We start from the raw sequence: 21,095 nt of genomic DNA, 5'->3' as shown, positions 1-21,095 counted from the left end.
CAAAAATTTGTTTTCCAGGTTATATTATTGATGAAACACGTTGAACATTGAGGAAGTTCAATTTTAAAAAACCTTGGCGTTCGTTAAAGGAAAAGACATAAACCGAGAAACGATGTCTGTCATTAAAACAACACTGTTGGCTGCCATTGAATTTTTCGAAAGTTCATCAACTTCAACAGACAGAAACTGGTCGTGGGTAGTTCTATTTTCGTCATCTATGATATCTGGCTTTACATGGGGTATTCAACACGTCAGTGGTATATTCTATAGTGTTTGGTTGGAAGAGTTCAAAATTTCAAAAGGAACTGTTGCATGGATCACAGGGTTGCCTTTAGGATTGTTGTTACTTCTATCACCCCTATATCCAACTATATATCGGAAATTAAAAGGATTTCAGATTGGTTCAGTATTTGGAAGCATTTTAACTGGAGTATCCTTACTGTTATCGTCCTATGTTACAAATGTCTATCTTCTATTCTTTACCTACAGTTTCCTGACAGGAATTGGTTTGCTGTTGTTAGCTACTCCAATAATAATGATTATTCCCAAGTATTTTCACAAACATGTCTCATTCGCTACCGCGTTTGCAACAACAGGATCTTTCATTACACCACTGTTTCTATCACCATTGATAAGCTATCTAAATAGAAAATTCTGTTGGAGAGTTGCACTCAGAGTGTTGGGTCTTCTTGTGATTTCAATTTGCACACCTTGTGGGTTACTGTGGAGAAACCACTCGTCGGATACTCCAAATCTTCATTCACTTCAAAGAAAGAAAAGCACAAAGGGCTGGAACAAATACAAACGTCTTTTAAAAAAAAGACATTATTTGATATTTTTACTAGCAACCACTTTGGGATCTTTAGACGCTTCTGTTTCCTTAACCCATCTTGTTCAACATGCAATAGAGTCTGGTACTGACAGAAATGACGCAAACTGGTTACCCGTGTACTTGTCATTGGGAAACATAATCGGTCGTTTATGTCTTGGGAAAGTATTTGATATACAATGTATGAACAAAATGATTTTCTATAAAATATTAATGATCATGTCAGGGTTGACAGCAGTTGTTGGATCTTTTTCGGTGGAATTTTATCAGCTAATTCTATTTGCCATTTGCTATATGATATTCGATGGTGCACATAAAGCGCAACAGTCCATTATATTATTGAGTATAACTGGAAAAAACTTACTGTTGGAAGGATGGACACTTTTAATGAGTCTAGGAGCAATAACTTTCGTGTTGGGTCCCGTCTTGGTTGGATACTTTTCAAGTGGAACAAGTAGCTACAAAGTCATGTTTTATTTCATGATCGTTCCATCCATATTGGCATCCTTACTTTTAAATTTGATGTACTTCTTTCCTCCGGTAAATATGGATGATTTGTCAAAGGAGACAAGATCTTCTGAAGTTCATATAGGTCCTCTGGAAATGACACAATGGGATTTAAACTGAAAGGAGATGACATAATGACATTCTTAATTATTTAAGAAGTATAGAACACTAAAAATTATTTTGTTCAGTAGTTTGTTTATATTTAGTTCTTATTGTTTTAGTAATATAGTGATCTTGTTTTGTCTTGACTTACTGAGACTTGTCACCATTCTAGCATAGACTTTAATTTGGGCCAGGTTAATTTAGACTGGCGGCTTTTCAACAAGAATTGGATTTTTGTACCCAACTACAAGAGCGGACCCAACTACGAGAGCGGACGTGTTTTTAACTACTGCGGAAGAGGGAATTTAAATTTTGATATTTTATTTAAATTTTACTATTTTACTTAATACTTACTCAATACTTATATTTACAAATATGGAATCTAATCAAGTGAACATAATTTCTGTGGAAATGGTGCGTGATATTTTTACAACAATGTTTCAAAAGCAACAGCAGGATATTGTTCAGTTAATTAGCAGTAATCTGAAGATCACAAACGAACAGATTGGTGAATTAGACAAAAAACTGAAAGAAATTGCATCATCATATGAAGCTATCCAAGAAGAAAATAGGACATTAAAAAATAATCTTTTTGGAGCAATTGAAAAAATTAAAGCCTTAGAAAAGGACAAAAGAGATATAGAGGAAAGCCTGACAGTGACACAAAGTTTAAATGAGGAAAGTTTTAAAAAAATGGAAGCTGGCTTACTTGAACAGACAACGAATCGTAAAGAACAATTGAGTAATTATGAGGAAAAACTACGACACTTAGAGGATAGACAAAGAAGAAACAATTTACGTATTGATGGGTTGGAAAAAAGCGATACGGAGAGTTGGGACGATACTGAAAAGAAAGTGGTCAATTTATTTGAACACAAATTAGGATTGTCGAATGTGCACGTAGAGAGAGCACACCGCACAGGAGAGAAAAGCAATGGGAAAAAGCGTACTATCGTACTTAAACTGTTGGACTATAAGGATAAAGTTAATATTTTAAGCAACTCGAAGAAACTAAAAGGCACCGGAATATATGTAAATGAGGATTACTCCACTTCGACGAATCAGATTAGGGCGAATCTCTTCAAGGAAATGAAGATTCATAGAGAAAATGGTAAATATGCTATCGTTCTTTATGATCGTCTTGTTGTTAGGGAGTTTAAGAAACCGAAAAACATTGTTTAACGCTTTCTTATTTACACGATTTATATTTTCTTTTTAATTATCTTTTCTACTACAATGACGGAAACAAATTGTATAAGATTAAAAATTTAATAGCACCAAATATATTCATTACATTAATTAAGAAAGTTCAACATAAATATCCAACTAGATTTTCAGGTAATAATTTCCTTCGGCCAAAAATCATATCTAATGTAACAAAATTTTCAATATCAAACCGAGGCCCAAAACTCTGGAGCATGCTTCTAAACGATGAGATAAAAAGCATTCCATCTACAAAACAATTTAAAATTGCACTAAGAAATCAGCTGTTACGAAGTAATAACGAACAAGTCTTCTTCTGAATCAACACTACGTGTGATAATTAAACGCTTTCTTTTATTTAACATAACATTTAATATTTTATTAAGTTTTTAATTATCAATTTTTATTTGACGCTCTTTTTAATGACGGCTATGTAAGGTGTGAGATGATAAGACTGCATAGTCTTCTACTTACTCCTGCCATTTTATTCTACGTACGTGATACAGTTATGTATATATATATGTATATATATATATCCTAATGTAGAAATTTATGCCTGTACTTATGTGTATGTAGAACTTGTATCTGTAATTTTGAAATAGTTGTATGTAAATTTCTTTTGGCGAAAAAAAAAAAAAAAAAAAAAAAAAAAAAACTACTAAGGAAGGATGAAAACTGGAAACATTCCATCCTAATAAATATATAAATTAGTTGTTAGGGGCCGTGAAAATGTTTTTTACTTAAGCAGAGGAACATTAATGAAGACGGGGGAGTGTAGGAATGTTGATGACATTCAGCAGCGACCCGTTGATATGCAAATTATTTTTCTTTAAAAATTTTTTTAGTCGTTGCTTCTATTGTTTAGAGCTTAATATTACATGCGTAATAATTAAAGTACTTGTTTTGTATTTGCAAAGGATTTAAAATAAAATGAAATAAACTGACCACCTTCTTATTTGAAACATTTTATTTCATCAATTTTGTGACAGCACTCAACTGCCCACAACTACACCGACCATCGGTCCGAGCCTTTCTCTTTTCCTCCGGTGTAAGAAGTCCAAGTTTGAATTACCCAGTCATGAAATTCTGGTTCAAACTGAATTGATCATTGGTTGCGCTATGATTTATTTATAATTTACTTAGAATGAATTTTTAAATATTACCTCCCAAGACACAGAAAGTTTATCTAAATTGATTCAATATTTGTTCGGACATAACAAGTTAACTTTCGTTTTGAAAAATTGGTGCCGATGCTCAAGATATGCGCATAAATGCAAAAGTTTGTCTGCTTGCTTTTTCTCGTCCACTTTCTACATTTAGGCTGACCATATGAGGTGACCAGCCCGGTTAAGCGAGCTGGCCTGCTTGGCTAAGATCTCGCTTCTACTATAGATTTCTCATAAAATGTTCCAGCTCGTCTAACCAAGCTCTTGGTTAGGCGGGTTGTAAATTTCTTATGTGATTGCTTCAGCCCGGCTAACTGGACTGATTTTTTCGCTCATGCGCATGTCTGAACATTTAAGAGTTACAAAAATTGATTTTCCATACAACTGGCATTTCTTTGTTTTGAAGACAAGCATCTGCATGCTGTTTCATTTTATTCAGAAGAAATTCTGGTTAGAAAATTATGCACTTTCCAGATCTCGCGTTGATAGGAATTGTTCAAATAAGAAAATTAGAAATTTTTGGCAACTCATTGTTTCCGCTCCCAGATGGTACATTCAGTAGTATTTAAATATTGACTTTTTGTTGTTTATCTTCTTCAGGAATCATATCATTATTATCATAATAGAGCTGTCGTGAGATTAAGTTCATAATATTTTTTCAGAGTTCTAGTGCAGATATGCAGATCCAATCTAAAATATAGCTTCCCCAGTTTGTTTTTGTAACTTGCCACTGTGATTTTGTTTGTGTGCAAAATGGTATCCCAAGCAGCAGTGGCTTCTTAGATCTTACCGTCATGTAGTTAAAAAGGGGGGGGGGGGGTTAATTTACTTCAGTTTGTTATATCTTAGAATGCTATTAGTTATGGTTAACATTTTTTTTTAAATGCAGTCGGAATGGTTGACAAGACAACACAGCTCTAATATAACAAAAAACATATAATTATTTTATGCGAAGACTCTCAGTGAGGGTGGGTCGGTGGCTCCGCAAAACTAACTAACGATGTGTGATATTTCCCGCTTATTCAGCCCTCTTATTTTCTTGGTCACATGACAAAGTGGACTTTAACCGTATCTTGCCATACCTGGTTATATGACTTCAACAAATTCATTTATTTTACAAGTAACAAAAAAAATTCAATACATGATTATTGTATTAGATTTGGTTATCACTCTAGTTTTACCTTTTCTGACGAGTATTTTCCCTTGTCGTTATCGCATATTTGACTTACTATAGACGAACGATTTTTGATTACTCAGCCCTTAGCTAATCAGCCGTTCACGGGTAATTGCACCATTACGAACTTATTTTAAATAAAATGCTGAGGTCTGCCAGAAATCTTGTTGAATGTGCTTTTGGCCGTGTATAAGCTAGGTGGTCAATTTTAATAAAAGTGGATATAAAATTAGACAAAATTCCTACAATTATAAATGCAGGCTTCGTTCTTTATAAATACAGTGAATTAAAGAGTTATGTTCACAGGGAACATGTAAAAAACAAATGGACCTAATACACAGAAATAACACTGTTTTGTAACAGGGGAGGAGGGCCGCAATAATCAGAAGAAAAAATATAAATTATTTTGTTGATAGTTAGATAGAAGTGTGATTGAAAAAGCAAAAGAGATACACTTTAACATACCTGTAACTATACATAAAAAAATCTTATTGGATTTCTGTTGCGCTAGATACTTGTTGATACATTGTTTTCAAAGATCAAAAATTTGTGTTTTGGATTGCTTTATGTGATAACCTCCTAAAAGTTAGGAAGTGGACAAAAAAAGAAGAAAAACTTTATATTTGTGCATATATCTTGAGAATCAGTACGAGTTACTGACAAAGAAAACTATCTTGTTAACTTTTTTAGACTTCGTGATCTTTATAATACATTTTCAGTAAATCATATAGATCATGGAACAACCAATGGTCATTGACTTTCAGTTTAAACCAGAATTTCATGACGATGACGAACATTTAGAATATTTCTATTGTGTTATTTCTCTGGAAGCTAGGTACCATGATTTGTGTAGTTGTGGGAAGTTGGAGTACATATGCTGTCATAAAATTAGAAGGTGTTCAGTTTATTCCAATTTTTGGCAATTACAAAATAAAAAAGGTAAATAATTACGCATGTAATAATACGCGTTTGAAGCTCTAAACAATAAATACAACAACTCAACAAATTTTGAAACAAAAATATCTTGTATATTAACGTGTCATGTCTATTATTTTGGAATGTTTGTAGTTTTTATACTTCCTTAGTAGTTGAGTACAGAAATTCAATTCTTAAAAATTTACACCGCTCCTTTATTTCGCCTTAAAGGTCTTTTTACGCCAGTTTAAATCATTTCGGCACAAATTAAAAGCTTTGGTAGAATAGTTACAAGTCTTAGTAATTCAACACAAAACAAAATCACTTTAGTGACAAAAAATCTTTGTATGATATGTGTTATCAGGAGAGACGTAAACATCAAGTTATTGCAAGCGCGGTACCAAAACAAAAAGGGCTAAATGTAAACAAGCTACGCAACAACAACAAAAATTATTCTATACGTCTTAAATAACAAAAATTCTTTCTTTATATTTAAATGTCGTTATCTCGTCATGTTACTTCCAGAAGTCCAGCATTGTTTTCAGACGACTTTGTTTCTTTTGATAAATCACCCATGTTTACCTCAGGAAATATGTACATCAAATTCAAAAGTAGGGATGCCAATATGGATGGTACACTCATGAAATAAAACATGACCTTGTAGCTACTTATTCCACTTGAAAAGTATCCCACCAAGACTGGACCCAAAACAAAAGTTATTGCTCCTAGACTCATTAAAAGTGTCCATCCCTCCAAAAGTAATTTTTTCCCAGCTATATTCAACAATATAATGGACTGTTGCGCTTTATGTGCACCATCGAATATTGTATAGCAAATAGCAAATAGAATTAGCTGATAAAATTCCACCGAAAAAGATCCAACAACTGCTGTCAACCCTGACATGATCATTAATATTTTATAGAAGATCATTTTGTTAATACATTGTATATCAAATATTTTCCCAAGACATAAACGACCAATCACGTTTCCCAATGACAAGTACACGGGTAACCAGTTTGCATCATTTCTGTCAGTACCAGATTCTATTGCATGTTGAACAAGATGGGTTAAGGAAACAGAAGCGTCTAAAGATCCCAAAGTGGTTGCTAGTAAAAATATCAAATAATGTCTGTTTTTTAAAAGATGTTTGTATTTGTTCCAAGCCTTTGTGCTTTTCTTTCCTTGAAGTGAATGAAGATTTGGAGTATCTGACGAGTGGTTTCTCCACAGTAACCCACAAGGTGTGCAAATTAAAATCACAAGAATACCCAACACTCTGAATGCAACTCTCCAACAGAATTTTCTATTTAGATAGCTTATCAATGGTGATAGAAACAGTGGTGTAATGAAAGATCCTGTTGTTGCAAACGCGGTAGCGAATGAGACATGTTTGTGAAAATACTTGGGAATAATCATTACCGCTGGAGTAGCTAGCAACAGCAAACCAATTCCTGTCAGGAAACTGTAGGTAAAGAATAGAAGATAGACATTTGTAACATAGGACGATAACAGTAAGGATATTCCAGTTAAAATGCTTCCAAATACTGATCCAATTTGAAATCCTTTTAATTTCCGATATATAATTGGATATAGGGGTGATAGAAGTAACAACAATCCTAAAGGCAACCCTGTGATCCATGCAACAGTTCCTTTTGAAATTTTGAACTCTTCCAACCAAACACTATAGAATATACCACTGACGTGTTGAATACCCCATGTGAAGCCAGCTATCATAGATGACGAAAATAAAACTACCCACGACCAGTTTCTGTCTGTTGAAGTTGATGAACTTTCCAAGAAGTCGATAGAAGCCAACAGTGTTGTTTTAATGACAGCCATCGTTTCTCTGCTAATTTATTTCCCTTCCGAATGACAAGTATTTTTCGCATTAAACTTTTACAATGTTCATTTTTTGCATAGATAATATAACTTGAATTCAAATTATTTAAAATTAATAAGGATCAATTTTGCATGTATTAATGAGCATTTTAAACATTTTAAATATTAAGTATTCAAAAATAAACATTGCCCGAATTTTTATCGGATGTGAATGAGTTATCTCATATTGTTGTACACTTGCCATACGTGCTAAAAATTGAGACTTAAAAAAGTCATTCAGTTATCCAACATTTACACTAAAGATTATTGTCATGGCAATTTGTCGCAGATTATCGTCGACCGAAAATTTTATAGGTTTGTGATGTTTTACACAAAGACAGAGTGTAAACAAAACCTTTTCTATTTAACCTTAGTGATACCAAAATAATTTAGGTTTTTAGATTGCTTAAGTTTTGTTTAAGTTTGCACAAGAAGCCGATGGCCTGAATATTTTCGCCATCAGCATAGATAATAAGTATATGGTACATATTATCTGCAACGAAGTTTAATAAGTTTAAAAACAAAACAATAAATTAATCCCAGCGTAAATACCTTTCGTTCTGAGGACGAAGTTGATTTGAAGTGACCCTTTTAAAAATTTCGTAAACATCATATCAGAGAAAGTTTAAGCCTTACTGCATCATGATCACTAAAATATACATTTTTGACGAGTGTATCGACTTCAAAAGTGGTAAGCACATTCTCATGGACATAGATGTGGTCAATAAGTGAATTAAATAGTATCTGAGTTTCTGTTAGGCATAATAAATCACTTTCCATAAGAACGTTGTCGGACTTAATATCATTTTTATGTTTGTTGTAGGATCTTGTATTAAGCAAATTACTATGATAAAGGTTTCACTAATTACACCAGTATCTTTCGATGTCAATTTTGAGTGTGCTTGCATATAATTGTATTGGTCGGTTGCTCGTGTGTCTGATTTAATAGCTGATCTGGAAAATGTCCCCGTTAGGTATAAACCCTCTAAACTTGTGACTCGACTTAATGCAACATAGATTTGTTCTGAGTGAAAGGCTCGTTGCTTTATTAAATCAAAACAAAGAACAATTTTAATAAACGTTTTTCCTTAAACCTTGTGAACAGTACAGGCCCATGACAGCATTAGTGGGAATTGCATTCGTTTCATAGTAGGTTAAGTTAGATTCTGTTTATTAAATTTGATTTCCTTTTCTATCCTGCTTATTGGAATAACATTTTCTTGCATAACATATGGATCTGTTCTCATAGCTTTATTAACTCCTGTACTTTTGTCTTCCCTTTTCAAATATATTTTTGTTACTTTTCCTAATCCATCGGTTTTTATATGATGAACAGTCCCAATCTGTCCATTAATAAGTTTATCTGATATGTCGATATTTGATGTTAACATGACTCTCGCGTTAAGTTTTATAAGAAGGTTTTAAGCTAGTCCACCTGTCTCCATTTGACTGCAGCTATAGACTTTTTGAACCATTGACACAGGAATATTTTCTGGAATTTTGTCAATGGCCTCGATATTTATTTCATCCAATGCTATACTGTTTAGGATATCTTTGTTGTGTACGGAGGCACGTTGGTTTTCAGCAAAGATATGAATCGCATCTTTGGGGTAGTTCGGGTCATTTTGCAAAATAAATTTAGGTTTCAGTAAATCTTCGTGTCGCGTTTCTAATTTCCCTACTGTTATATTGTTTAATAATTTAATTAAACATTGATCACCACGCTGCCTCATAACTTCTGTTAGTTTAGCAATCTTAAAATATTTCCAGCAATGCGAAACATTTAACAGTACATCTTTATAGTCTGCATAAATTGGTCTTGCGTGAATTGGTGGGAGTTGGTAGAAATCCCCACATGCTATAACAGATATTCCTGCAAATGGAAAGTCATCTGAGCATCCAAATATATCAGTTAGCCGTTGCTGAATAGCAACACCAGCTTGTTTGAAACCATTGAGATTTCGTTTATTACAATAATGCTTAGCTCTGAAAGTTCATTTCGCAACATACATCTCTTTTTTATCATTCCACTTAGAAATGTTTTTAGTAAAACGTCTATCAACTGGTATACCTAAGGCTGAATTTATTTTATTTCCCTCTACATTAATAGCAGCAACACCAGTGTGCGCCAAAATAGGAGTTTTATCTTTTTCTAAGTCCCCTGCACGATAAAAAAGTGCTTTATTTAGCATGTCAGAATTTGTTTTTATCCAATGTGACTTTCCACAACCTGCACTTCCTGTGTGAATTGGCTCAATTTTATGGTCTGCGTTACATGCCAAGCTTTTTGTGTAAGTTCTAACCCAATCATTTACAACTTCAAAAACTTGCCTTTGAGTTTTGTTTAATGTTCGGATTTTTTCATGGAGTTCATCATCGGAAATTTCAGGATCAATAACCGATGAAAAAGTGTTTCCAATAACTGGCACGTTTTCGTTTTCGTTTGGAACATTGTCATTGCTATGGTAATTTATATTACTCATTTCATCAAAAACATCGTCATTTTCTTGTTTAGCAAAGGAATCAAGATTATTTACATTCGTGTAAAAATTTATCATTGCTTCTTCAACAAGTTTACCGAATGGTTCGCATATTATTATTATTTGTATTTATAATTTATAATACACCGTTTTCCAATAATATCTCTGAGTAGTAAGAGTTTTTGCTTAGCAATTCTGCTTCCTGGCGAAAAGGATAAAACATAAAGAGCAAATGATGTGCATATCCTTCTGGATTTTTCTCTCGACTAGGCACATGGTACCTTAGAACGCATTTTTCTTTTCCTAAAGACAACATTTCTTTTGAGGACATAAGAGGTAGATTTTTCGGATAAGGAAATTCCATGTGAGTATCAGCTATTATTTTCTCAAGTACTTCTGGTTGGCTGTCATTTTCATCTTCAAGTTTTGGTTTTATTTTCATAGAGTAGCTTGACAAGAACTCAGCATAACACATTTGTTTCAACATAGGGTATCTCCTTTTTTTACATTCTGGATCTGGTCTATCCATGTATAAATCCAACATATTTGGCTTAAAAATATCAGTACTGCCTTGTGGCAAACTTAAAATCTCTTCCTCGTTACGAAAAACCCTATATCTCTTCTCAGGAATGTTACTGTTTGCAAAAGCTACAACAGGAAATGTCTTTCGTAGCCATTATTCTGGCATTATAATAGCTAACTGCTTGTTCAACTGACATTTTGCGATCATTTCGATAAGCATTTGCAATTGATTTCATTTTTACAAATAACGAATCACTAGTTTCTAGTGCTTGTGGTGCTGCTTTTTTCAACGCTTCTGAAGATTCGTCTCCAGCTTCAGATAGATAAGCACACATGTAAGACAGTGCTTTTTAATAATCAAAAACAAGTTGAATGTCTATGTTGGCTTCCCATGCCATCAAACCTTCGGTAAAATAGTTATTTATAAAACAAGAATCTGGAAGCCTTCGAAAGTGAATTAGAAATCCACTATCAGGAGATATGCTCAGTGCGTTTTCATACTCTTCTTTTGTAATGGCTGAACTTTGAAGAATTTCTTCAATTGTACCTGGTTCGGTATAATTAGGTTCATCTGGATGCAGAATATTGTTTAATCTTGGATTCAAATTTGAATCTATGTAAGTTTTTACTTTTCTATTATAGTCTTCCTTTCCTTTAGTTGTGTTTCCCTTTCTTCCTTAGAGGTGTTTTCAGGTAAAGGCTCAGAGACAATTGTATGGTCTGTAAAAAATTTCCTGAAAGAGTATCGACAATTCTTGTTTTTATACTTACGACAAGATTTGGAATGATAATGTGTTTGATATGTCGAAACTACAATCATGTTCATAAATTATTGGAAAAACGGCTTTTGAGGCTTTTTTCAGAGTTTCCCCCTCTCCCCCTACAGTCAGTGTTGATTTTGTGTTGATTTGTGCCCAAAAATACTGCCGGCAACTCTGGAAAAGACCTCCAACCAACACTGAAGAGTGGGGGGAGGGGGGAAGTGGTTTTTCCAAAACTATTATGAACATGATTGTAGATTGTGAAGAACTGGGTTGCTTCTTTATTAGGAAGCGCGCATTTAACTATGTTATCCACAAAGGCAATATATTCTTTCTTATTATCGCTACGTAAAATCAGTGCATTAACAACCTCTAATAATAAAGAGTGGATGTGTGGGCTACCTCTTACCTGAAATTCAACTATAATGGCGTAGTAGTTTACTATGTCTAACGGTCCGTTGAAAACTATGGTTTTAAAAAAGGTCTCAACTTGGTATTGGAAATGTCTTGCTAAAAGAACTGGATTACTACTGTGGAAAGTTTATCATTTCTTGAAAATGATAGTTTAGTAGGCGACGTTTCGGGAGATCCTTCTCTCATCATCGGGCAAAGTAAAATGATGTTGCGCATGTATTTATATAATTGTAGAGGATCAAAATTCATAAAAATTAACCAATGAGAAACGAGCTGTTAATTACAGTTAATTACGGTAATTAACATTTTCGGACCTGAATGTAGGTAACTACTTCTTCTGTAGGGCTGGTAACCAAATCTCAGGGAGTTGATACGAGATGCTGTTTATGTGTTTGTTACGTTCTACACTGTTGATGGTTTCTTTAATCTTCCTGGCAGTTGTTCTGGATTCTCTGTCAATGATTTTCTTCTCATCCCAACTAAACTGATGACTTCTGCTCCAGCTGTGGCCCGCAATTTCGTTTTTCTTCACATCTCCGTTTCTCACTGCGTGCATATGTTCTTGTACTCGTTGCTTAAACTTTCTATTTGTTTCGCCTATATACACTGCATCACAATCTTTACACGGGATTTCGTAAACAACATTGCTTTGTTCTTCCAGGTTTATTTTGTATTTAGGTTTAGACAAAGTGCTTCTTAGGGTATCTTTAGAGGTAAGAATGCATTTGATCTTGTGTTGCCTTAAAACTCGACGAAGGATCTCGCTGGTACCTGGTACGAAAGGTAGGAATGCTGATGCGATAAATTCCTCTGATGTTTCCTTGTTGTCTCCGTTGCATCTTCTCTTCATTCTATTTTCTACTTGCGTGATGACTTTATAACTGTATCCATTTGCAATTAATGCATTTCTTACACGTCGAATTTCTATTTTCCTCTCCTGTTTGTCACTGACTACGCTGTTGGCACGATTCAGTAATGAAGATATGACACTTTCTTTGCAAGATTTCTGATGGTTTGATTCAAAGTTAAGGTACTGGTCAGTGTGTGTTGGTTTACGATACACTGAAACTGAAATGGAACCATTCTTGCGTTTGACCAATGTGTCCAGGAAAGCGATACTTCCATCGTGTTCGAGCTCAACAGTGAATTTGATTTGTCGATGTAGGCCGTTGATGTGTTCATGGAACTCTTCTAGATGAGATCTTTTGATTATGGCGAATACGTCGTCAACAAATTTTTTGCAAATCTTTGGACGTCTGTCTGATGTGACTAATGCTGTTGTCTCGTGTGCTTGCATGTATATTTCTGCGACTACTGATGATGCAGGGCCTCTCATGGCAACTCCGTCTGTTTGAGTGTAGAAGTTCTTATTAAACAGATACCATGTTTTGGGTAGAACAAGTTCGACCAAACGTAGAAAATCCGGTACTGGAATCTTTGTCTTTTCACCGAATGCAGCATCGTTTTCGATAAGGTCTTTAATGATGTTTAAGGTGTCTTTTATGGGAACATTTGTGTAGAGTGATGTGACATCAAATGATACCATGCATTCGTCGTCTGCTATCTTTATTTCTCTGATGTATTCCGCAAATTCTTTTGAGTTTTTGCTGTGGTCACTTGCTGTGAATTTGCTGAGGATGGAAGCAACAAATTTTGATAGGTTGTATAACGGTGTTCCAGTGCAGGAGACTATTGGTCGAATTGGATTTCCCTGTTTATGAATTTTTGGTAGTCCGTAAAATCGCGGTGGTGGTCCGTCACAAGGTTTCAGTCGGTAACACTGCTTATCGTCGAGATATTCTTTTTTCTTCAACTCCATTAAGATGTTCCTCGCTTCTCGTTTGATGACTTCTGTGGGATCTTTCTTGAGAAGTTGGTAAGGCCCGTTGTTGATGTGTTCGTTGTACTTGTTGATGTAGTCAAGTGTATTCATGATAACCGTTGTTCTCCCCTTGTCTGCTGGTAGGTATATGAATACTGAACAGACAAACCGAAATAATATCTTCAATAATATCAAACCTTCAATCAAAAGGAATGAATTTCTGCATGACACCAGCTTTAGTTCCAAAGAAAGAAATAGTTGTGAAAGTGGAAGAGGCAATTAAAGATCTACCAAAAGAAGAGGCAGACACAGTAAGAGCTAAAGTAAGCCTCACGCTACAGAAAAGCAAAACACCAAAGGACAATTTGCAAAAATCTGAAAGACTGTCATTGAAGAATCTAAAGAAGGACCAAGGTATCATAATCCTACCAGCAGACAAGGGGAGAAAAACGGTTATCATGAATACACTTGACTACATCAACAAGTACAACGAACACATCAACAACGGGCCTTACCAACTTCTCAAGAAAGATCCCACAGAAGTCATCAAACGAGAAGCGATGAACATCTTAATGGAGTTGAAGAAAAAAGAATACCTCGACGATAAGCAGTATTACCGACTGAAACCTTGTGACGGACCACCACCGCAATTTTACGGACTACCAAAAATTCATAAACAGGGAAATCCAATTCGACCAATAGTCTCCTGCACTGGAACACCGTTATACAACCTATCAAAGTTTGTTGCTTCCATCCTCAGCAAATTACAGCAAGTGACCACAGCAAAAACGTAAAAGAATTTGCGGAATACATCAGAGAAATAAAGATAGCAGACGACGAATGCATGGTATCATTTGATATCACATCACTCTACACAATTGTTCCCATAAAAGACACCTTAAACATTATTAAAAACCTTATCGAAAACGATGCTGCATTCGACAAAGATTCCAGTACCGGATTTTCTGCGTTTGGTCGAACTTGTTCTACCCAAAACATGGTATCTATTTAATAAGAACTTCTACACTCAAACAGACGGAGTTGCCATGGGAGGCCCTGCATCATCAGTAGTCGCAGAAATATACATGCAAGCACACGAGACAACAGCATTAGTCACATCAGACAGACGTCCAAAGTGTCAACAGTGTAGAACGTAACAAACATATAAACAGCATCTCGTATTAACTCCCTGAGATTTGGTTACCAGCCCTACAGAAGAAGTAGTTACCTACATCCAGGTCCGAAAATGTTAATTACCGTAATTAACTGTAATTATCAGCTCGTTTCTCATTGGTTAATTTTTATGAATTTCGATCCTCTGCAATTATATAAATACATGCGCAACATCATTTTACTTTGCCCGGTGTTGGGAGAAGGATCTCCCGAAACGTCGCCTACTAAACTATCATGTTCAAGAAATGATAGTAATATGAATACTGAACAGACAAACCGAAATAATATCTTCAAAAACTGGATTACTGTTAAGAATCTCGGTTCGTTGATAGTAATTTAGATCTACACAAGACAAAGTCATAAAAAACGTTGGAAGTCCTAGCTGTGTTACCATAGCCAAAACTTCATAAAGAAATCGTTTCCAATATGCAGGAGTTCCTTTCAACGTGTTCATAAACGTGAAAGCGGCGTCACTAAATGTTTCTATTGCAAAGTCAATGTCCATTTCATTTTCATTTTCTCTAGTTTCATGTTTAGATGTTAAATTAATCCAAGAAGGTGGTATGTTTGTGAGATTAATTTCAATATTTGCATAAAGAGGGTTAACTAGTTTTAAATAATAAAGGACTTCTCGAATAACATATGGCCTTACAGACTTTTAAGTAAACGTTAGATTTAAAATTGAGTTTCTTCTTTAACACAACTTGCACTACACCATTATTATCCATTCCTCTTGATAAGACATTGCTTATTTCATCAGCTTTTATTGGAACATTACAGATTGCCCCTTTTATTTTGGGACACTGACCCTTAGGCATTATTGTAATTCGTTTAAATAAATTTATTTTGCATATAACGATTTTTTCCAATCGTCGTAATGTGCTCATTGATTCTGGGAGATCAAACATTCGAAGATTATTACAATCAGGGATATGTGGTCAAACAACGAAAATATAAGCTCATCATCCAGAAACTGTCCCCCTGCCTTCCTATATCAATGTTTCAACGAAATTCAGTGCATGACACACAAAAAAGCACTGATAGTGGGGGAAGGGGGGCTACAGGTAATATTTTCACTATTTTCAATGGTTTGGCCACATTTTTTGTCCCTGATTGTAGAAAAGAATTGCCCTAGATTGATCAAATTTTTTTTTTCTGCAATATTAGACAAAATATGTTTAAAATAATGGCGGGGGAAACTTTACTAAAAAAAATTATCATATTGATCAATTATAACGTTATGTTAAGTAGCGAAAGAATTTGAATTATGAAGAGACATTTGCAAAATTTTGGCGTTAAAATTTATTTAAAGAATCTATCAAAATCTATCAAAATCAATCATAATTTGATCTTCGTCGGAATTTAACGTACAAACAACAACATCACGTTAATGAGTCACAAGTTAACATTTCTTGCACAGTTTTCCAAAGACTTATCTTGCTTCCACTTACTAGCAGACTCAACAATTTGCTTCACGTATTCAAAAACATGCTCAGCTCTCTTCTTGTTCTTTACTCCCTTTCGATGAACAATAGACAGATTGAACTTGTTTGTTGAATAAATCAAAAAATCCATTACATCCCGACCTGTTAACCACGTTCCTCCAGCACAGTGGATAGACTCAACACTAAATTCTCCAAAGTCAACGGGACCAGGAAATCTACAAAAAACAAAATACACGATAAAAATTAAAAACATTGGCATTTTTTATTTTCACGTATCCGTTGCCTTTTTAGGACTAAACTTTTTTATCACTTTTTTAAGAAAAAACCCAGAGTAGTGGTTTCAGTATTTTTGAACACCAAGAGGATAATTGTGGTGAGCATTATCTCTCAACTTCTGTAAATAAACACAAACTCAAAGCTGAAAGTCTACTACTTATCAACAAAATGTTTGTACGGTCAATTTTATCGTGCAAATAACTTTTACCTTTTCATGTTAGACACATAAGAATGAAAAGGCACTCCATGCTTTTCTTTTGCATCTTTTCTCTCCTCTGAGCTGCAAACACCTTCGTTGCAACCAAAATCAAATAAATAAAATTTATGCTGCTCATTCATTTTTTCAAGCAAAACCTCTCTGATTTGGCGAGCCAACTCCCAAAATTTTGTCAATTTTGTAATAGGACGGACAAGTAAAAAATGCGTGACAGTCAAATTACAGCAATTACTTGCGATATTATTTGGAACTCTATCTCTAAGATTAATGGGTATGTTAATGCCAATTTTTAATTCTTCAGGGCAGTCTGGTTTAGTTTGAAACATGTAGCCACCGAAGCCAAAAAACAACGAGGCAGTGAGAGCTGCTCCTACAGTCACTTGATAGTGGCGGCAAGCACTTAAGAAATTTTCGTACTCATTCGCAGTGCTTGTATAATAAAGAGCTTCAGCTCCACTTATTTCTTCAAACGGAAATGAAAAATTTAATGATTTACATGCAACTCTTTGGTGAAGTTCAAATTTCTCCCTTAATTCGTCATCTGAGTCAGTTAATCCAGACAAAGCCATATCATCAACAGATGGTGGTGGAGGAAATGATGTAGCGTCGAGTTTTTCACCTTTACACAGTTTGGTGTAATTTTTCAGAATATCATGAACCATGTACATGCCATTAATACCATCTGCGGCATAATGGAGGTAAACAGGGATAAAGTAAGCTGATGCAATTGATTGCTTGATAAAAAATACTTTTAACGGTGGATAAAACTCACACTCTGAAGGTTCACGAAGAAATCCATTGGAATACTTCAAACAAACATCTTTCCACTCGCAGGTATCTGGTAGGACCTCAAAGAAATTGTCAATTAGTTTTAACGGGACAAACTTCCAGATTCCATCAATTTCTTTTATACCGGCACTTAAATTTGGTTGGACTGTAATAAAGTGATAAACAGCTTTCTTCAGCAAATCAGTGTTGATTGGGGACTTCGTGGAAAGTAGAGTTGGTACAACAACATTGCAAATAAGAGGCGGGACTTTTTTTTTCTCTGCCCTTCCTAAATCTCTTGTTTGACTCATTATGAAGAATGTTCCAAAACAATCTAAATAACAGTAAAACTGGGCGTCCCTTGTTTATCTTAACTAGCGATCTTTGTCGTATCATGGATAGCTATTTGATGGCAAAACATTATTCGACTTGTAATCACAACGCTTTTTTGTAATCCGATTTTGTGTCACGTTCTACTTCCGTTGCAATTTGTAACCGCAAACCGCGAACATTTTCTTCTCACAATTTGTTATTATTCTTTCTATTTCTGAGATAAATTGAAATAATTTGTGTATTAAGCAAGGGAAAAACAAATACATTCTACCCCACACTTAGTGGGGTAGAATGCATTTTTTTAAGGGAGAAAGGGGTTGGTGGGGGAGGTGAGGGAGTTCTGGGCGAGGGGTAGATTTTGAAAATCAGCAGGTCTGGATGAAGACAAAATTTAGCCATTGTTAACACATGACTGAGCGGTTAGTACAGTTAAACAGAGTTGGACGGGGATATAGGCATATTACCCTTTCGCAAAAAAAATTATCGCAACTTCTGTTTAAATAAAACACAGGAAGAAGCTTGTTGTTACCCTGTCCAGTTAAAAATATCACTCAGTCATTTAATTTTGCAGAATAAGTTTTCATGGCAGTAATAATAGGTGTAGCTACCTAACTGCATTTATTTAGCAAAATAATTTTGTTTATCGTTGGTAAAAATGACGCAACTTTGGCGTTAACTGAACAAAAACGTGACTTTAAAAAAAATGATGTAATGCGGTAGCTATTTTAACTAGGGGTGATTGGTGCAGGTTGTAGCTAGCTCGTCCCTATGCCAAAAATGTTAAAAAGTGTAACAATTTTGTTAAAAATCGTCCAGAGTTGAATATTTGCATAGTTCTTCAAGATAAAAAAAAAGTTATGGCTAAACGCTATCAGACGTGGTTACGTTGATGCTGAAGGAAATGTTGACATAAACAAAAGTTGTCGCCGCAAACAAAGTATATTTATGTGTGGTCCAAACATTTTCTAAATGGCGCATTTGGTTACAATAATGATACGAAACATGTTTTTAATGTTTTTTTGTAATATTATAAGTCATTTTTTATAGGAAAAAAAATGATAACTTCGAAAAACGTCCGGATTACGTTCCTTTAGTTTATATGAAAAAAGAACCTCCACTAAGCAGTGGTCAAGAAATAAACAAAAAAAAAATTGAATCCAAACTTGGAATAGTTAAAAGAAGACTGAAAAGGTTATCAGGTAAATTTAACTGAATTACAGATAGCTGATTTTATTACGTACAGCTTTAGGAGGACTGAGCAGGAAAAAATTAAAACCGGGTTCTACCATGAATAACCATAAAACATTTGAGAAGACCGTCGATAAATTGTCTGTCATGCTTTCTCCACCACTAAACCCTATATTTTCAAGCCCTGCTAAACACAGCTGCTGATGAAGATGTGTTAACAGGGCAAGTATAAAATATTAAAGAACAGCCTGTGTTTTCAAGTCCTGGTAATGATCAGATTTTTATGTGCCTGGCAAAGATGTAAAAAAGGGAATTAAAGGAAAAATGAAAAAAGTAGAAATCACGTGTGATATTTTAAAACCCGAAAATGAACAACATGGTAACATCAAAGACCCATTGGTGTACAACACTATTAAGGCCAATGATGGACATTGCCTATTACTGATAGAATTAGACACAGAAACATTGGAAAGTCTCATCGTGTCTGAAAATATTGTACTCTGAAACATACGAAACAGGCACTCGAGCGGCTGCGGTATAATATTACGTGTGATGTTTTGGTTTTTATGCGCAAAATTGGAAAAAGTACAATTATTGAATAGTTTTGGTTTGGATTAACATCATGTATGTCAGTTTAAAGCGTTTAGCAAAAGTGCCAGATAAAGAAATATATTTGACGCAATACTAAAAGTTTTCAAGCAAAATTTCCTCGTCCTTAGACTGTTTTGAGATTTTGTTGAGTCACTGACAAACCTACTTGCTAGGGCACTATGTTTTAGCCCATATAAACGTCACTGTACAATAAAAGTCCTTGTTGATTCCAGCTTAATTGGTGCAAAAAATTTTGTCTCGAAATGCTTGGGTAGCCGTGCTTCATATATACAAATTGCTCGAGACTCTGGTTTCACAACGCTGAAGTACCACCCAAACACGAGACGTCTCAAAGACTTTTAAAGACCAGATAAGACGTCCCTGACCCGTCTAAAAGCGTAACGCCTAAAAACATCTTTGACAGACGGGAAAAAGACGTCTTTTGTGACGTAATAAAACGTTTCAGAGACGTTCCCGTAGGTACCAAAATGACTTAAAGACGTCTTTATTTAGTCTTTTTTAAACGTTATACTGCTAAGGCAGGCCTGCTTTAGATAATTATAGCCTCTACATATTAGGATTTTAGTAATCTTAATTCTGATGGAGATGTGATAAACCAAAACAAGAAAAGGGTTAAGAAAATGATGATGAAGTATTTAATAGAAACTTTATATTTCTATCATTTATATGAAAAAACAGTATAAGAATGAAATGATATAACATACAAGCTTTTTTATAAGCGACAACAAGGAAAACAAAAACATTAGTTTCGGAAACCTTTCTTATTCTAAAGATGGACTTCCCTTAGTGGATGATCAATGCGCAACAGATAAGCAACAATCAAGCCTTTAAAACAGAAAATCCTAAGCTGCATTAAACCAAACTGCTGTTTTCCTTACAAAAACGCGTGTATACGTAACACAAAATATACAGTGTAATACTACAAGATGTAAATTGCTAGCAGTCTGGGTTTCTATCGCTAATAGATCAACCAAAAATGGTCATGAAAATCTGTCGATGCAAGAAAAATAACCTATAGGGATATGAAATAGACTTCATAAGTTAAACAATTATTAATACACTATAATAAATAAACCTTTTTTTCCCTTGTAACTGTATGTTATATTAGAAATAAATGAGCAGCAAAAATTTCTGTTCATTCAATGCATTCTTGCATTGGGCATTATGGCCTAAATTTTAAAAATTTGTGTGGTGAAAAGGTATATATTGTAAAATAATCAAATAGCTTATAAAACGACAGAGGTTAATTTCTAAATTTATAATTGTTAAGGTTACATCATTTCAACATCACTATAAAAAAACTACTCAAG

The 21,095-nt window shown here is 34.5% G+C and overlaps 5 protein-coding genes across 5 annotated transcripts; 2 read left to right on the top strand and 3 right to left on the bottom strand.

The window, feature by feature from the left end:
• On the top strand, window positions 1–1,456 carry LOC130612966 (monocarboxylate transporter 12-like). Its single transcript, XM_057434296.1, has one exon. It carries the CDS (start codon window positions 113–115, stop codon window positions 1,454–1,456), a length of 1,344 nt encoding a protein of 447 aa, XP_057290279.1. The 5' UTR covers window positions 1–112.
• A 357-nt stretch (window positions 1,457–1,813) lies between these two features.
• LOC130612965 (uncharacterized) lies at window positions 1,814–2,620 on the top strand. Its single transcript, XM_057434295.1, has one exon. The coding sequence runs from the start codon at window positions 1,814–1,816 to the stop codon at window positions 2,618–2,620; it is 807 nt and encodes a 268-aa protein (XP_057290278.1).
• Window positions 2,621–5,348: 2,728 nt separating this feature from the next.
• LOC130612217 (monocarboxylate transporter 12-like) lies at window positions 5,349–7,846 on the bottom strand. The gene has a single exon (XM_057433518.1). It carries the CDS (start codon window positions 7,733–7,735, stop codon window positions 6,407–6,409), a length of 1,329 nt encoding a protein of 442 aa, XP_057289501.1. The 5' UTR covers window positions 7,736–7,846; the 3' UTR covers window positions 5,349–6,406.
• Window positions 7,847–9,195: 1,349 nt separating this feature from the next.
• LOC130612964 (uncharacterized) lies at window positions 9,196–10,332 on the bottom strand. Its single transcript, XM_057434294.1, has 2 exons — window positions 9,806–10,332; window positions 9,196–9,760 (listed from the first exon to the last, which is right to left on the bottom strand). The coding sequence occupies exons 1-2, from the start codon at window positions 10,330–10,332 to the stop codon at window positions 9,196–9,198; spliced, it is 1,092 nt and encodes a 363-aa protein (XP_057290277.1).
• Window positions 10,333–16,189: 5,857 nt separating this feature from the next.
• On the bottom strand, window positions 16,190–19,418 carry LOC130612497 (uncharacterized). Its single transcript, XM_057433820.1, has 2 exons — window positions 16,876–19,418; window positions 16,190–16,606 (listed from the first exon to the last, which is right to left on the bottom strand). Exons 1-2 carry the CDS (start codon window positions 17,961–17,963, stop codon window positions 16,342–16,344), a joined length of 1,353 nt encoding a protein of 450 aa, XP_057289803.1. The 5' UTR covers window positions 17,964–19,418; the 3' UTR covers window positions 16,190–16,341.
• Between the last annotated feature and the right edge of the window lie 1,677 nt (window positions 19,419–21,095).

This window comes from Hydractinia symbiolongicarpus, chromosome 10 (genome assembly GCF_029227915.1).
Source record: "Hydractinia symbiolongicarpus strain clone_291-10 chromosome 10, HSymV2.1, whole genome shotgun sequence".
NCBI classification, from domain to species: Eukaryota; Metazoa; Cnidaria; class Hydrozoa; order Anthoathecata; family Hydractiniidae; genus Hydractinia; species Hydractinia symbiolongicarpus.
Note: the sequence above shows the minus strand (reverse complement) of the source record. Positions and strands in the feature narration are given on the sequence as shown.

Coding starts and splice junctions, on each gene's coding strand:
- LOC130612497 (XM_057433820.1), bottom strand. CDS start 17,963: ATGAGTCAAACAAGAGATTTAGGAAGGGCAGAGAAAAAAAAAGTCCCG. Junction 16,607..16,875: donor TATGTGTCTAACATGAAAAG/GTAAAAGTTATT, acceptor TGTTTTTTGTAG/ATTTCCTGGTCCCGTTGACT.
- LOC130612965 (XM_057434295.1), top strand. CDS start 1,814: ATGGAATCTAATCAAGTGAACATAATTTCTGTGGAAATGGTGCGTGAT.
- LOC130612964 (XM_057434294.1), bottom strand. CDS start 10,332: ATGATAAATTTTTACACGAATGTAAATAATCTTGATTCCTTTGCTAAA. Junction 9,761..9,805: donor TTTACTAAAAACATTTCTAA/GTGGAATGATAA, acceptor ATGAACTTTCAG/AGCTAAGCATTATTGTAATA.
- LOC130612217 (XM_057433518.1), bottom strand. CDS start 7,735: ATGGCTGTCATTAAAACAACACTGTTGGCTTCTATCGACTTCTTGGAA.
- LOC130612966 (XM_057434296.1), top strand. CDS start 113: ATGTCTGTCATTAAAACAACACTGTTGGCTGCCATTGAATTTTTCGAA.